The sequence below is a fragment of the Echiichthys vipera genome (genome assembly GCF_963691815.1).
Source record: "Echiichthys vipera genome assembly, chromosome: 12".
Lineage (NCBI taxonomy): Eukaryota > Metazoa > Chordata > Actinopteri > Perciformes > Trachinidae > Echiichthys > Echiichthys vipera.
Genome location: NC_139837.1, coordinates 5,358,109 through 5,373,853, shown reverse-complemented (window position 1 = coordinate 5,373,853; position 15,745 = coordinate 5,358,109). Strand labels below are relative to the sequence as shown.

Below are 15,745 nucleotides of genomic sequence, written 5' to 3'. Positions count from 1 at the left end.
TTTATCCATCATCAGGTCAAAATTTCAATCTGTATAATATTTTATTTTATTTTAATACCAAACATTCATTCACATTAACCTGTGTTTGGTTCTTATTAGCAAATGTTAACATGCTAACAGTAGCAAAGGTAGTACTCAGATTTACCTAGAGTAAATAAAAGAAGCAATAATGCAATATAACAATTCTTCAATACAAGGGAAAGTCCTGCGTTGCAAAGTGTCATTTAAGTAAAAGTAGTATTGATGGCAAACTGTAATTAAAGCAGACTATCAAAAGTAAAAGTAGGTCTACTGGTCACACATAATTATACAATATAGTAGAGATGCACCGATCCGATACCCAGATTTGATGTCAGCTCTGATAGGCGGCAGTAGCTCAGTCCATAGGTGACTTGGCTGGGTACCGTAGGGTTGCTGGTTCAAGTCCCTGTGTGGAGCGTGGACTGGTGGCTGGAGAGGTGCCAGTTGATCTCCTGGGCACAGCCGAGGTTCTGTTGAGCAAGGCACCGAACCCCCAACTGCTCGGGGCGCAGGTCACTGGCAGCCCCCTCGCTCTAACATCTCTCCTTAATTGCATGTATAGATCCTGTTTGTGCATGTGTGTATTTCGGGCCTGTGTGTGTGTGCAACATGATTAATAATAAGAGTGAAAAAATTAAATTTCCCCGTGTGGGATAAATAAAGTAATTCTTCTTCTATATTGAATAATTAGCTGGATCGGATATCGTATGAATGAGGCCGATCGAGTCATTTCTTTTTAATTAATAACATACACAACAAGTTACTTAAGCCATTGTTTGTTGGGTTTCAGGCAGCTGTTACAATTTATATTACATTTTAAGATATCTGTTTGCGGTGCACTTTACACGGACGTGTAATTTATTTATTTCTGCTGCTAAGGTACACTTAGTTATTTGTAAGTAAGTACATTCATATCTGTGTTAATTTGTTACCTTTTTTTAACAAGGCTAAATGTTTACGTCAATCATGATGCCTTCACTCACATGTTAAGGTATATGGTTCATTCATTAAACAGTAGGATGGGATCGTAATCAGGTATAAGCTGTTACGCTCAGCACAGGTATTAGTATCGGATTGGATCGGAAAAAAACTGGATTGTTTCATCCCTACGATATAGTCTATATTATTATCATTATTATGCTAAACTATTACTGATGCATTCATATTAAAGTAGAGATTTCTGTTGTAGTTGGTGTTGTGGAAATGGATCTCTTCAATAAAGATCAACAAACAGGATCAGCTCAGCATTTTCCTCTGCAGACAAAAATAGGTTCACCCCTGCTTCCTCACAAACCTCAGAGTTTTGCAGAAATGACCCCGAGCCCACTGGTGCTCAGCCTTTAAGAGGAAGAGACAGAACGTGCTAAGCCTTGGTTGGGTGATGTCTTTAGACCAAAGAAAACATGCCTCAGACATTACAATCCCCCTCTGAACTTCTCTCATCACAAGGTCTCTAAAACAGGGTCCACATACGCCATAAAAACCGTCATGAGTTATCTGCCAGGAACAGGATGTACAGAAGCACAGATATGCCATTATACCGTCATGAGGCAGTTATTTACGTTATCCATTAAGCACAAACAAGCTGTGTACTAGTCATATGATAAGGTTACACAGAGGAGACACCGAACCGCGTCTGACCTGATAAAACTATGATTATGAATTACAAATATCCAAAATTTCCACAACATTGGTGATGATGGAGCTCATATTAACTATTTTATATGAACTTACTGCTGAGAAGTTTAATCTCTAACAAGATATTATATATTATGTCTTAAATCTTCACCTGTAAGTAAGTAAGTTCAATTAAATTTTCAATTCAATTTTATTTATAGTGCCAAATCATAACAAAAGTTATCTCAGGTCACTTTACAAACTAAGTAAAGACCACACTCTGACTTATTTATGATTTACATAGACCCAACAATTCCTCCGTAGAGTACGGTGGCAACGAAAACCTTCCCTATAACAGACAGGAACGTCAGACAGACCCAGCTCTGTGGAGGACGGACACCTGTCTGCACCGGAGAGAGGAAGAGAAGGAGAGAGGAAGAGATAAAAGACAAACAGATGGACAGAGAGAGACAAACACAGACACAAAGACAGAGACAGACACACTTCCAGTAACTACAATAATATCTATAGTAATGTGAACAGTAAGTCAGTAGTCTAACTAAAGCTGTGGCCCACAATAAATATATGTAACAAGTTCAATATTTCCCTCTGCACTGTGGTGGTGTATGAAATGGAGGTGCAGACTGTGGAGGCAGTCTCTCTTAACCCTCCAACATCTGCACATCTGCTCGTGGATGCTGTGCCCAGCGCCGTTGCTATGGAGACAGTGACGTTGACGACGGTTGTCGCATGAGAGTGTGGTGTGACCCTGGTGGGGACAGAGATGCGTTACGACAGGCAGAGGTCTCCCAAGCTGCTGCCGGAGTGTTTAAGACACACAAAACAACCCCTCTCGCCCCTGCAGGCCAGTGTGGCAGCCCCTCTGCTGGGTCTTAATGAGATAAACTTGTCACACATGCAGAGACATCTGGGGAAGTCTGCGCGCACCCATGACAGCTCAGGGCGAGGGCCAAAAAAAAAAAGGTGTGTGTGGGTGCCACCTCTGTCAGCCTGAGAGCATATTTTAGTCGTGACTCATGGGCTTCCACCGCTCATTTCATAGGAAATGAAGAGCCCTGCTGTAATCCACTGTAACCCCACTGCCTCCTCAAACACACACAAGAGGGAGGGGGGGATACAGAGAGGGAAATGGAGGAAGGAAGTGAGACGAATGAACGAGGGAGAAGAGAGGAAGGGGAGCCAAAAGGTGAGGAAATGGAAGAGAAACGTATAGGCATCAGCATAATTTCACACATCAGTGGAAACGAGGCCAATGCGGTACTCTGTGCGAGTTATAAATAGCTCTCCTGGGGTTATAATAAGAATAGAAAAGGGTTTCCTCCACACAGCCTGGGAGAAGACATGGCTGCAGAGGTGTGCGTGCATCAATGCAGGATTATTTCCCACATCCCCGTCTCTGTCCTGTACTCATCAGACCTTTTTTGTCCCCCTTCCACCACAGAGAGAACCGTCCGCATGCAGCCAATGAGCATGCAGCAGCGCTTTCAGCTCCGTGTGGAGGAGTGGACCACGGCTCGGTGGAAACGGAGGATGCGTGTTTGCGCTGCCTGCCAGGGACAGCAGGAGCGGCCCACACCTCCCCGGAGAAGACGGACCTACAGCTGGGTCAATGGCGCCACCGTGTGGCATTTTACTGCAAGGTACTCAGATCAACATGGACATCTTGCAGGTTGGGTTGAGTGGAGCAGGGTTAACATCATGGTAGGGCTGTGAAATAGGCTGAATATGGCTTATTTTATACCATAGTGTGCTTTTTTTAGCACTAATTAGTCCAAAAGTACCAAGAATATAAAAAAATATCTAAGGCGCATGCAATACAATTTCATGAAATGCACAGAGAAGGAAGATCAAAGTAACATCTGTTTATTTTTTATTGAATTGCATTTAGTTTACCTTAGGATTATAAAGAGAAACTTGCTTTAAAACGTATTATGATCCCATACGGACAGGAATATGTTGGAGACGTTTGAAATAGACAACCAAGCGGGTCACTCAAAACAGATGACACAGCATGTTGGGTCAGGATTGTTAGTTAATTCTGCAATGAAAATATCCAGACAAATTATATAGTGATCTAAAAGCTATTGGATTATTTGCCTGCAGTCTGAGTGTGTAATTTACAATAGATGAAAACGATCAGAGATGAATTAAATAACCCCTAAACTGTGTCACTACAGAACAATGTTTTAAAAAAAAAAGGTTTCGAGGGGATCCAGCAAGATTATTTGCCTTCATTGTTAAATAAAGGCAGCCTATACACACCGAGAGCAGGCAGGTGAAAACGTTTTCTACGTTTATTATGAATCGGGATTTCTATCATGCAAGTGCAAACAGCCACCATCCTTAAATGAGCAGGGTCCTGGTGGGGTGCCAGGCTCACATACAGCCACTGAAAACTCATCTTATTTAGAGGATGCATTCGGGTGATCTGTGTGAGTGTGAATGTGAATGCGTGTTTGGGAACCCCTGGGTTAAAGGTGCTGTCACCGGATCGGATGGAGGGAGGGAGAACGAGAGAGGGTGGAAGAGAAAGGGGGGGGGGGGGGTAGAGGAGTGGACAGACACTGGTAGCGGAGGGGGAGGCGTTTGGTTTGGCGAAGACGGGGAGTGAACGAGCAAAGAGGGTGAGAAACCAGCGGATCTGGCCCTTTAAATCACCAATACAGCGCATTCGGAGGTGAGTTTGGAGATATTCGGGTATTTTTCATCCTGTGTATAATAATTGTAACGCGTCTGTGCGCCTCTGCAACCCCGACTTCTCGTCACCGAGGGCGGCTGCAGCGGAGAGGGGCTTCATCAGTGTCACGAATCCGGTTTTCCCCAGCCCTTTGCCGGCAGAGAGGGTGGGGAGGACCGGGGACAGGGTCAGTGGAAGATTTCCCACAGCTCGGCAGGACTCTTGAGGACGCGCACGCCACTATTTAAAAAAAAAACAACCTCTGGATTTGATATGCTGAAGTATAGGCCGTGTGCCGACCAATTTGCATAATAGCCGAACCTAAAGGCATGCGCTCCGGTCTTGTGCCCATTGTCGCTGGATGGGTTTACTGTTGGAGCCTGCCTCCCTCTAAACATGTCACCACCCTTCTCCCACGGCTAACAATCAGGCCCTGTTTGCAGACCCGGAGCGGTCTAGTCTGGTTCACTTGGGAAAATATCTCTGGCTTTGATATGTGCACAAGGTCTGTCTGTGCTTGCGCGCACTGTGCGTATGTGTGTGTGTATGTGTGTGTGTGGAGTGTGGATAGCCATGGGAGCGAGAGGACATGCTGTTCTATCCATCAAAATGCCCGCATTGTGTTTTCACACGGTAGAGCAGCAAGCTGGGCCTATAGCGGAGGACATGGCTCCGTAGCGCAGGCCCGATCAGCGCTCAGGAGCTGCTAGGATCAATAAGGATTGATGCATTTTTGCGCGTCTTAAAGCGGCTGTGGGCTCGCTGGCTGCTTCGGCTGCCCGCGGCCTGTCCAGCTCTGGTGATGTGTTTTTGGTCCAGGCCAAGTAAAACCACCAGCTCACTGTATATGTTTGCCTCTGTGCATTGGCTCCACAAGAACATGTTTCCTATTTGAGGGCGTTGGAGAGATGATTGACTGTGGAGGGGCAGAACATCATGTTTGTGCTGGTTTGAAGTGCACAGCTTCCTCCTCTGCTCCATTGCAGAAAGTTTTGAAAAATCAACAGGCTGAAGAAATCAAGGCACTTGATTTGTTCCTGAAAAAAAAAAGAGCCTGCTGTCACTGTGAGCTGCCACATTTGTTGCTGGTGCATTTGATAAAGTATGAAAACAATTCTGAGCAAAACCATCATTTGAGTTTAAAAACTGAACGATCTGGGCTACTTTAGGAAAGGTATGACAGCTTGTGAATAAAGTGGATAAAAGTGATGTCACACGGTTTGAATATTTGTCCAGTTATGTCAGAAAAGACATTATACTTTGATTAGATCAGAGGAAGTAGATCCCTTTAAGGGGTCTCACAAGAAACACTCCTCTAATAAGCTCTGTGGTTTTTCAGGCTGCAGTGTGTCTGTGTGTGTGTGTGTGTGTGTGTGTGTGTGTGTGTGTGTGTGTGTGTGTGTGTGTATGTGTGTGTGTGTGTGTGTGTGTGTGTGTGTGTACCTGCTTTTTTTGTTAAATACATTTTAGTGACATACATTCACTCACCTCCTATTTGGGGACAACGGTCAGGTCCTTCCATGGTTAACCATTACAACAGGTCACAGGGTTAATCGTGTTATTTGATTAAGGTTATGGTTAAATTCAGGGCAGGGTTGTTTTTGTTTTATTTTAACTAATTGACTAATGTTAGGGTCAATTTCCAGGGCGGGTTAAACACCACAATTGATTCCAATATGATATTAAAAGATACACAGGCAGATACATTTGACTATTAACAGTATCTCATTTAGGGAGTGCCAGGTGCCATCATTTTATTGAAATACATCATTAATAGGTGACTTTTCAATACATTTGTTCTACTACATATAAGACATTTATTTCTCTAAACTAACAAGGAATTAGTGTTCATGTTTCTAGACGTGGTCTAACGTGACACTAATGTTTTCTTTTTGGCGAGGTTCATAACAACACTAGTATTGATACTTATAAACAAGACTTTAACGACATCGATATGCTCACGGGTAATCTCCAGAGAGTTTAGGAATCAATTAAAAGGGGTCAAAAAGTCAAGTTTTATGACTGTGTCTTGCACAGTTGGGACGATATCAGGGTGACAAAATCATTCCACGGACAAACAGTTAGACATATAAACTAACAAATTACAGGTTACTTAGGTCACTATTGGGGACATTTCATTGACTTACATACTTTTTCTGGAGCCCCTAACCATAACCTTAACCCTAACTAACCTGCTGACCCAAAAATCCTCATTTTCCAATATAGACAAGACAACAAAAGACACGTCAAGCCGTCCCCAATTAAGTGGCCTTCGATCTGTAATGTGTCCCCAAAGGTTGCCTAAATGAGAAACACACACACAGACTCACAAACCTGTCGCTGTCTGCTTCAAAATGGAAGCATTTAGTCTCTTAGGGGCTAGTTGGGATTAGTATTTGGGCTCAGGGTTAAGACTAGGATTGGGATTTAGATTTAGAGTTAGGTTGGGACAATCGATAAATGTTGTCATAGGTAAAGAAAAATACAAACGTGTGTAGAGAGAGAAAGAGAGAGAGAAATCCGTCAGATGTTATTATATAAATCTATTCACTCCTAGCTCTCTCTCTCTCTCTCTCACTCACACACACACACACACACACACACACGCACACACACACACACACACACAAAAGCCCTAATTACAGACATGAACCCCTGAGCTACTCCACAGTCGGAGTAATTAAAGCAGGACTCTCCTCCCAGAAGAGAAGGCGACAGACAGAGAGACAGAGAGACAGAGTGAGAGACAAAGACCTAACACACAAATTTGATGTATATGTGAGGAGCGACGTGCGTTCTGATCGCATGCACTGGTGAAGAAACTTTTATGCTGCGCTAATAGATGTGTGAAAGAAAGAAACCGGGAACTTGAAATGAATCTCTGACAGCAGGAATGTCCTACTATCTCATAAATTAAGTGGTTATTACTGGTGCTTTTGTGACGGAAAAGGAAGCTGCGATGAGAAATAGTAGTATAGTAATAGTAATATAGTAATATATGATGATGACAGTTTGGCACTGGAGCACATTCATGATCTCAAAAACTACTACTACGACTACCAGTGAATCTGTCCCTCTCTAAAGCAAAATGTGGGGTAGTTTGAGATTTTCCTAATAGAAGTGAGCAGTTATTCGGGCTCAAAATTGTGAATAAATGGCTGTTTTGATGCAGATTTCACTCTCAAAGTTGTTAAATCACCATTAACGCTTGTTACTGAAACAATAAAATAGCCCCACATGGAAGAACATCTTAAACCTGTTTGGGATTAGTGACATGAAACATTTTTAGAAGCCCAGGTATACAAAACTGCAAATCAAAACTACCATGTTTACATGTATAACACACTTGCCTGTCTGTAACCTACCTCAACAGCCATCTCACCTTCTCTCCTTTTTTTTTTTTCTTACAGAGACTTGCCAATGTGAGCTCAGCTGCTGTCCAGCTCTGTCGTTTTGACTTGGCAACGGTCCCTGCTCCGTTCAGATCTCCACCCAGTCACGTTTGCGTTTAGAGAGAGTCCTGTCTGAACTGCAATCAGTCAGGTAACACTCACGCAGTAGTATCTCTGCTTTGCTAAAAGAAGAATATTTGACATGAATATAAAAATAATCATGCTCTAGCTTTTGGTGTACTGTGCATATCACCTCCATAAACTGTATTTGGATTTTGTTTTGTTTTAAACTGCCATATTTCTCTCATTAATAATGTTGCAACAGCATGCAGTCGCCTCACAGTGGTGCTATAACTCTACAACTGAGGCCCGAGTCCCCTGAATGAAGCTATTCATGACTTTAAGGGTGATTCAGCTCATAAATCAGTGTGATATAAAAGCAGTGTTCACATACAAACTCAGAAGATAATGCACAATTATCATTCTTAGCTTGATCGTATATCATGCAGAAGTGTTATCAACAAAATGCACTAAAAGTAGCAAAAATATAAGTAGTCATTATGTCCTTTTGTTAGAGTGTATTATGAATTATTATTATGTATGTATTATGGATGATTAACACGGATGCATTAATGTCTAAGCAGTAACTCTCAGATAAATACAGTTAAAATGAAAATACTTGAGTTCATCAAAACTGTATTTACTGTCAGTAGAGTATGGGGGTAAATATGTATAAACAATATAATCGGCTTTACTTTAAATGTCAATTTCCAAGCTGGAACTCATTTATGTCACCAGCATAATCCACTCAATCTTGTCCTGGTCACACACAAGAAATCAAAACTTATTGGAAACATGTCGGTTTGAACATGAAAAACTATATTCCAATATCAGCTGCCAGGAATCACACCGAGCCCTTCCTGCGAATGAACCTGAGGCGTGCCAGCATATTTGATGAAACCATCCACCTGTGTGTGTGTGTGTCTCTCTCTCTCATTCAGTTTCCTCCTGTGTTGGCGTAGTCTGATGGATCAGTATGTCTACCACTAATAATATCGCCCAGGCCAGGAAACTGGTGGAACAGCTGAGGATTGAGGCAGGGATTGAGCGCATTAAGGTAGGCGAAAGCTTTACTGCCATGAATGTACGTGAGAGCTTGATTATTCATACATGTCTAACCGTATATATCATATACAGTACGTTTCTCTTTCTTCTTCTTCTCTCTCCCCCCTCTAATCCTCCCCTCCCCTCCCCTCTGCCTCTCTCCTGACAGGTGTCTAAAGCAGCAGCAGACCTGATGAGCTACTGTGAGCAGCACGCTCGTAGCGACCCTCTGCTGGTTGGCGTTCCCACCTCCGAAAACCCTTTCAAGGACAAGAAGCCCTGCATCATCCTATAGCTGCGCTACACTCCTCCTGCCATCACACACACCCTCATATACACACACACACACGCACATACAGACACACGTAAATGCATACATTCAGTAAGTTGACCCCCAGATACACACGAGCAAAAATACACTAAAACCCCATTTAGCATACACATGCACACACACTCCCAAAATAGCCACTCTGGAAATGCGCCATACCCCAGAGCCACAGCTAGGGGGCAGGTATCTTGTTCTCTTGGTGTCTGAGATCAGTATATCACTGAGTATGATCCAAGGTGCTTTTGGTAATATTCATATATGCTGGTAAATTAACTACAACAAGTGTCCGCTTAACTTGAAAAGGGATTTGGACATTAATAATCAGTAGGAAACCAGGGTTTTTTCCCTTCTTTTGTTGTGAAATGAGGGGTTGGATAAAGGGTGGACAGCAGTGCCATAGGCAAGGAGTGGGAGGATGCATGTGGGCAACAGAAATGGGCGGTAGGCGCTCCTGCCAACTGTGCCAAACACGACCTGGTGTCTCATTAAAAGCTCAATAAAAGCGTTTTTAGTGGGAGTTTAAAAGGTCTGAGAGATTTGCCCACGAACCTGCCTGTGCAAAATCACGGTGGGTTATTTTGGAGCGGGTGGCTAAAGCCTTTGCCTTTATCGGGCTAGCATGTTCCCACCCAAATCTGTACCAACAGACCTTCTCTGCCTGTGGCCTCACTGCGGCCGTCTGCAGCCTTTGGCCAAACCTCCAGCTGTGCCAACCTGTACAGAAAGTCGTCTCTAGATGCCGATCTGCTGTCACCGATTCCACTGCAGTTCATTATGGCTGCTGTTGGTTTAAAATCGAAGCAGACCTCAGATCTGTACCTATGAGGGGAACGTAGTGAACTGTTCTACACTCAACTCAAGCTATTAACCCTGGACGTTTACTGCATTTTTCTTAAGAAATTCTTGTTTGTGAACTCAATGTATGTTTTGATATTTTGTTGAAGCATTACTTAACAGATACGATAATACTGTACTTTTTTATTTTAATTGTTTTGCTTTGACATAGGTGTTGCTCCTGGCTGATCAGGTTTCTCTTCCTGTTTGACGGACAGGAGATACCTAATCCGATACCTGCTAGGATCTTAAACAAAAGTTTCTACTGTAAATCAAGCCTCCCTGTGCTCAACCTGAGAGAGGGCGAGGTCGCAGATTGACCACACCCTAGAATCCGTCTGCAAGGAGTGCAAGGCTGGAGGAGAAACCCTAAAACTTAAAAAGTAAAAGTGAAGCTGCCCCGAAAACTTTAAATTAAGCTTTTCTTTTCCTGCCTTTCCTCCACTTAAGTTTGCTTCTTTCAATTGGAAGTTTTTATAAGGTTAAGGGAAGAGATGGTGCAAAGATGTGTTGGTTTTGTTTGCCTCTACAGTAGCAGAAGGGAATACATCTTGTTTTAATGCATAATAATTCTGGCTTTAAATCAGATTAGAATAAATATGACCTGGCTATATCAGTCTTTAAAGTTCCCAGTCTCCCAGTTTGAGCTTAAACTGGGCAGGGACGCCCCTCTTGGTTTCCTCTGTCCTCCACATGCTCTTCCTGTCTGACAAACCAAACTCGATTGTAAAAGCTGAGGATGACGTGAAAAAAATGAAGTCAAGAGAAACAAACTAAGTGTATAAACTTTCTTTCAGACGTGCAGAAGTGATAAGTTGAAGAGTAGCTGTTTATGGGTTCATTTCTGAGTTTCTTCTTTCTATGGCGTCCATGGAACCTGGTCAGTTGAGTATTACCCTGTACAGTGTTTGTAAGATACAAAATCTAAACACAGAATCCGCTTCTGTGGACGTTGGATTTTTTTTTGGTACTACTTATTCTGTTCTGTCAGTCAGGATCATGTCTGTCTTACATTTCTTTTCTTTTTTCTTGAGTTATTCAGGTTTTAGAGGCTTGCGATAGCGGAGGATGGTTTTAACCCTAGAAACAAATACAAACACTTGATAGAAACAATAGCCCTGTTAAGTTAAGGATCGTATCCTTTTAGAGGATGAATCAACTTCGGACCTCATTCCAGTGGCAAAAACCAACCTCCTGATCCTCCTAACCTTTAACACCAGAGCAGCCAACTGACAGGCAACAAGGACAGCACACACATGCACATAACACACACGCAAGCGCTCTCTTGCTGTTGTTTTTTTAGGTCTGATTGAAAGAGGTCAGAGGTTAAAGGAGTGGCAAGGCTGGGCATTGAGAGCTGCTTTTGACAGTTACGTTTTGAAAGACGGGAGCTTTGTGCCATCATATTTACATTTGAGCATTTAGCCGAGGCTTTTGTCAGGAGCAACGTACACTGACAGCAGGGTGGAGTCTGTTGGACATGACTTACAGCTGCTGATGGGAGTTGAACCCACTGCTTTTCTGTTCTCTAATCACTAGGTCAATATGAGCCACCTGCTGCACTGCCTTTTTGGAGTTTTCTTGGAAAGCGGGGAGAGTCGAGCAGTTGTTTGTGTGCACACCGTTTGAAAAGCAGACAGTCTGTCAGGACACCTTGTAATAAATATAAAGAGATAGAACAACGAGCCTGGCTCTGTCCAAATATATCAAAATCCATCTTCCAACACTTCTAAAGCTCACTAATTAACATGTTATTTCATCTGTGTAAAACGTACAGTTCCTACTCAAGAAACAAGTGGAGGTTTCTGTGTGGGTCTGAGCTTTAGAGGAGCTGGTAGGTGGATTTTTCCTGTGGACAACGCCATGCTTTTAATTTCCATGTTTTCCATCTTTATTTAAGTCAAGCTTATAACATGATGGCTTTAGCTTCATGTTTACCCTACAGACATGAAAGTGACATCAATCTTCTCATCTAAGTTTGAAAGTTTGAAAAAAGAATATCCCTAAAATGTGAAAACTATTTCTTTAAAAAACAATCAACATTACAATTCAAATCAAGGTTAAATTGCTAATTAGCATCACTGCTGTAGGCGATGGTTCCTGGTATAAAGACCTGCTTCATCCCTAATTTGCATTCGTTCCAAACACAGAGCTAGAGAAAAGGCTGAGGGTGTGTGTGTGTGTGTGTATGAGTTTGGTGGCTGAAGAGGATGATTTGGCAGGGCAGTGGGCAGAGAAGGGAAAATAGAGGGGCATGTGTGTGTGTGTGTGTGTGTGTGTGTGTGTGTGTGTGTGCGTGTGTGTGTGTGTGTGTGTGTGTGTGTGTGTGTGTGTGTGTGTGTGTGTGTGTGTGTGTGTGTGTGTGTGTGTGTGTGTATGTGTGTATGTGTGTGCCTCCAGTGCTGTGCAGTGTGTCACAGTAACGTAACTGTACTGCAGCCCTGCAATTCCAGGTCAGGGTGAGTCTGACCGGGGGAGAGATCATGGGACGCTGTCTGAGTCAGAGCCGCTTGTATGGCCTCCACTCACTCTTTTTTAAGTGTCAGATGCTAGTGTGCTCATTCTGGAAGAGGAGCTAAATCTGTTTAGTTGACGTGTGGGAAGCTATTTTCTACGTGATGACCAATAATAACCCCAAACAACCCACAAAGCTGGCATTCGTTTTCTGTTTAGCTCTGTGTGCCTGACTCAGCTACGCCATATTAGCTGCAGTGCTTTCTCACCACTCGTTAAAGCCTTAGAGACCTAAAGCATTAGTTTGACATTTTGGGAAATATGCTTATTAGCTTTTCGCAGAGTGACATGAAAGTATTGATACCAATCTCATATCTGTCTGCTCAGTATGAAGTTAGACATCTAGTTAGCCTAACGTACACACTGGAAGCAGGGGTAAACAACTAGCCTGGCTCTGTCTTTAGGTGGTTACGTGTAAAGCTCACCAATGAAGCTGTGGCTGCGTCCGAATTTCCAAGCCAACATGCTATTTAGTAGCCAAAACCGTATGTGAGATGTTTTCATATGTCCTAAACCTTAGAATGTATGATTTACTGTTCATTCACAAAAAGACAGTACACACGTAGTACATAGTTAGATTTCGGACGCAGTCTCGTCTTGTTTCTTGGCAACCAACCGAGGCTCCACCTTTCTCGTCTTTATGCTAAACTAAGCTAACCAGCTACGATGTTCTCATCAAACTCTGAGCAATTAATCCATTAAAAGTATTTCCCAAAATGTCAGACATCTTAAATGAAATAAATCTCTTCATCTAATCTGTAGAGATAATTGAAGAGATGGTTCGACCTGGTTTAGGTTGATATGAATCGTGACCTTTCCATCAAAACAAGGAACCAGCTGAAGAAATATAATGACAAACAGGAACCTGAGTGTAAACTGCAGTGGCATCTAGGAGGTAACTCTGAGTTACTGATCTGAGATAAGTTTACTTTCCCCACAATCTGAAGTATTGTACAAACGAGGAAATACCTTATTTGTTGTTAGATTTCAGCAGAGGAAAGACATTTCCATTTAATTTACTAGCAAGGTTCAGATAAAGTCAAAGAGGATTACAACTGCAGAAGATTCACACAGCCAACCTGCATACATATCAGCACACACACACACAAACACACACACACACACACACACACACCAATGTTGTCCTAGAGTATCTGACAGATGCTATTTTTTATCATTATTGTTTTTTTAATCATTCCATAGCTGGTTGGGCTTAAAATCGGAGACAGCCAGCCTAATTTGCTGTTTCAGCTGACAGTTTGTCTGATTGGTTGGTTGTTAGTTTGCCTTATAGTGGCGTATATTGTGTTAACGCTGGTCTTGGGGTTATCAGATCAACAGAATGAACAGTGTTATAGTAGAACACGTGGCTCGAGATGGAAATCCACTGGTGTTGTGACAAAAAGCCAGCCTAGTGACATTAATTTCAAGTCAGGTGGGGAGAGTTGAGGCTCCTTACTGATAGACTTTGAAATCGAACATCACTGGCTCGGCTCTGAGCCCTTCCCTAGACTCATATTTTGTGTTCTGATCTCCTGTGTATGCATACAGTATATGTATCTTTTTGCCTTGATTGATTCTGAAGAAAATATATCTATTTTTTGTAACTGTTCTCTGATGTGCCATAACTCATGTTTTCTTGCACACTGTTAATATTTTGTGGATATTGCTGTTAAAAAGATGATATTGAGAAGTAGATAACATTAATAAAAAGATGATATAATAACACACGCTCGTGCCATTTTTATTTTTAGCCATGCTGGTGGCATGGCTCTACGGACTGAAATACCTAAACAACTATTAAAAGCAATGGTAATGAAACAAAAACATTCATGGTTCCCACTAACCTGGGATCCATATGAATCTGCAAGCTCATGTTTTGTATGTTGTGGCAGATACGTCTGGTCCCTCCCTCGTTCACACAGATTTCCCGCTGACCCAATCCTGGCTGGGCCAATCACGATCATTCATCTCATACGGGGCAGGTTTGATACACTGAATAACAACTTGTGGAGCCCTCTCACTTTACGCAAAATGTGTGATAATGTAATTCTTGGCCAGAGACACTACAGGGAGCCTAAACCTGGCTTAGTGAAGGGGCGTCCCAATGAGGCATTTTCAAATACAACCACGATGCCTGCCGCAGGTGTGGAACTTTGTGTTGAAGTATATTTTCATATTCTGAATATTCTTAATATTCTTTTTCACAGACGTATTAATGCTACACCATCACAGCTCACTCCTGCACGCGGTGGATACAAATGTTTACAGCCTGGTCCAAAAAAATGCATCATTTTGTAATGCTACACATCCATATTTTATATTCTATGGTTGATGGTCATAAATTTTGTGTACACACATTCATGCCCCGATCAGGATGGATTATAGCAACTTTGATTATCCCTCATGTTTCCTCTAGTGCCATCATCTGGTGGGACATTTTAATTTGTCCAACACTGGTTTGTGCAAAACATATGACATGCAATTTGTGTTTGTGGGGGCGGCAGTAGCTCAGTCCATAGGTGACTTGGCTGGGATCCGGCTCGAGTCCCTGTTTGGACCATGAATGGAGCGTGTACTGTTAGCTGGAGAGGTGCCAGTTCATCTCCTGGGCACTGTCAAGGTGCTGTTGAGCAAGGCACCGAACCCCCAACTGCTCGGGTTGCTGGTCACTGTCAGCCCCCTCGCTCTAACATCTCTCCTTTAAATGCATGTATATAGGTCCTGTTTGTGCATGTGTGTGTATTTCGGGCCTGTGTGTGTAACATGACTAATTAAGGAATTCTTCTTCTTCTTCTTCTTCTTCTTCTTACGGCTAAATAGCAATTGTTGCTAACTTTTGCATCTGCTCACGTCACATTAGCCATGGGACGATTGAAATACTGTGCATTGACAAAACACCACCACATCCATTTAATCTGGGTTTAATGACATTGAACAGCCACAGACTGATGTGAGGCATCCACATTTGTTTGGTTCGGTTTGTTCTGGCACTTCTGTAGCTGAGTTTTCAGAAAAAAATGTTGTAATTGGAATTCATTAATGCTAAATACAAGTTAGAAATGTATAATTACAAGAACTCAGATGTGACATGAACACGACATAAGTTGCTCCTGTCTCAGAGGACATGGTCGACATGGTTAACACTAACTCTTGTTCATTTATGAACTGCAGCTTATTCAATATACTTTTTGTGCTCTCAGCAGGAGGGTCTGGCTTTTTCTCACACTGATTGTG

At 42.5% G+C, this 15,745-nt stretch overlaps 1 protein-coding gene across 1 annotated transcript; it reads left to right on the top strand.

Moving 5' to 3' along the window:
- The first annotated feature begins 4,260 nt into the window (after positions 1-4,260).
- On the top strand, positions 4,261-14,145 carry gng7 (guanine nucleotide binding protein (G protein), gamma 7). Its single transcript, XM_083923764.1, has 4 exons — positions 4,261-4,336; positions 7,747-7,879; positions 8,730-8,845; positions 9,002-14,145. Exons 3-4 carry the CDS (start codon positions 8,765-8,767, stop codon positions 9,125-9,127), a joined length of 207 nt encoding a protein of 68 aa, XP_083779890.1. The 5' UTR covers positions 4,261-4,336; positions 7,747-7,879; positions 8,730-8,764; the 3' UTR covers positions 9,128-14,145.
- The last annotated feature ends 1,600 nt before the right edge of the window (positions 14,146-15,745 follow it).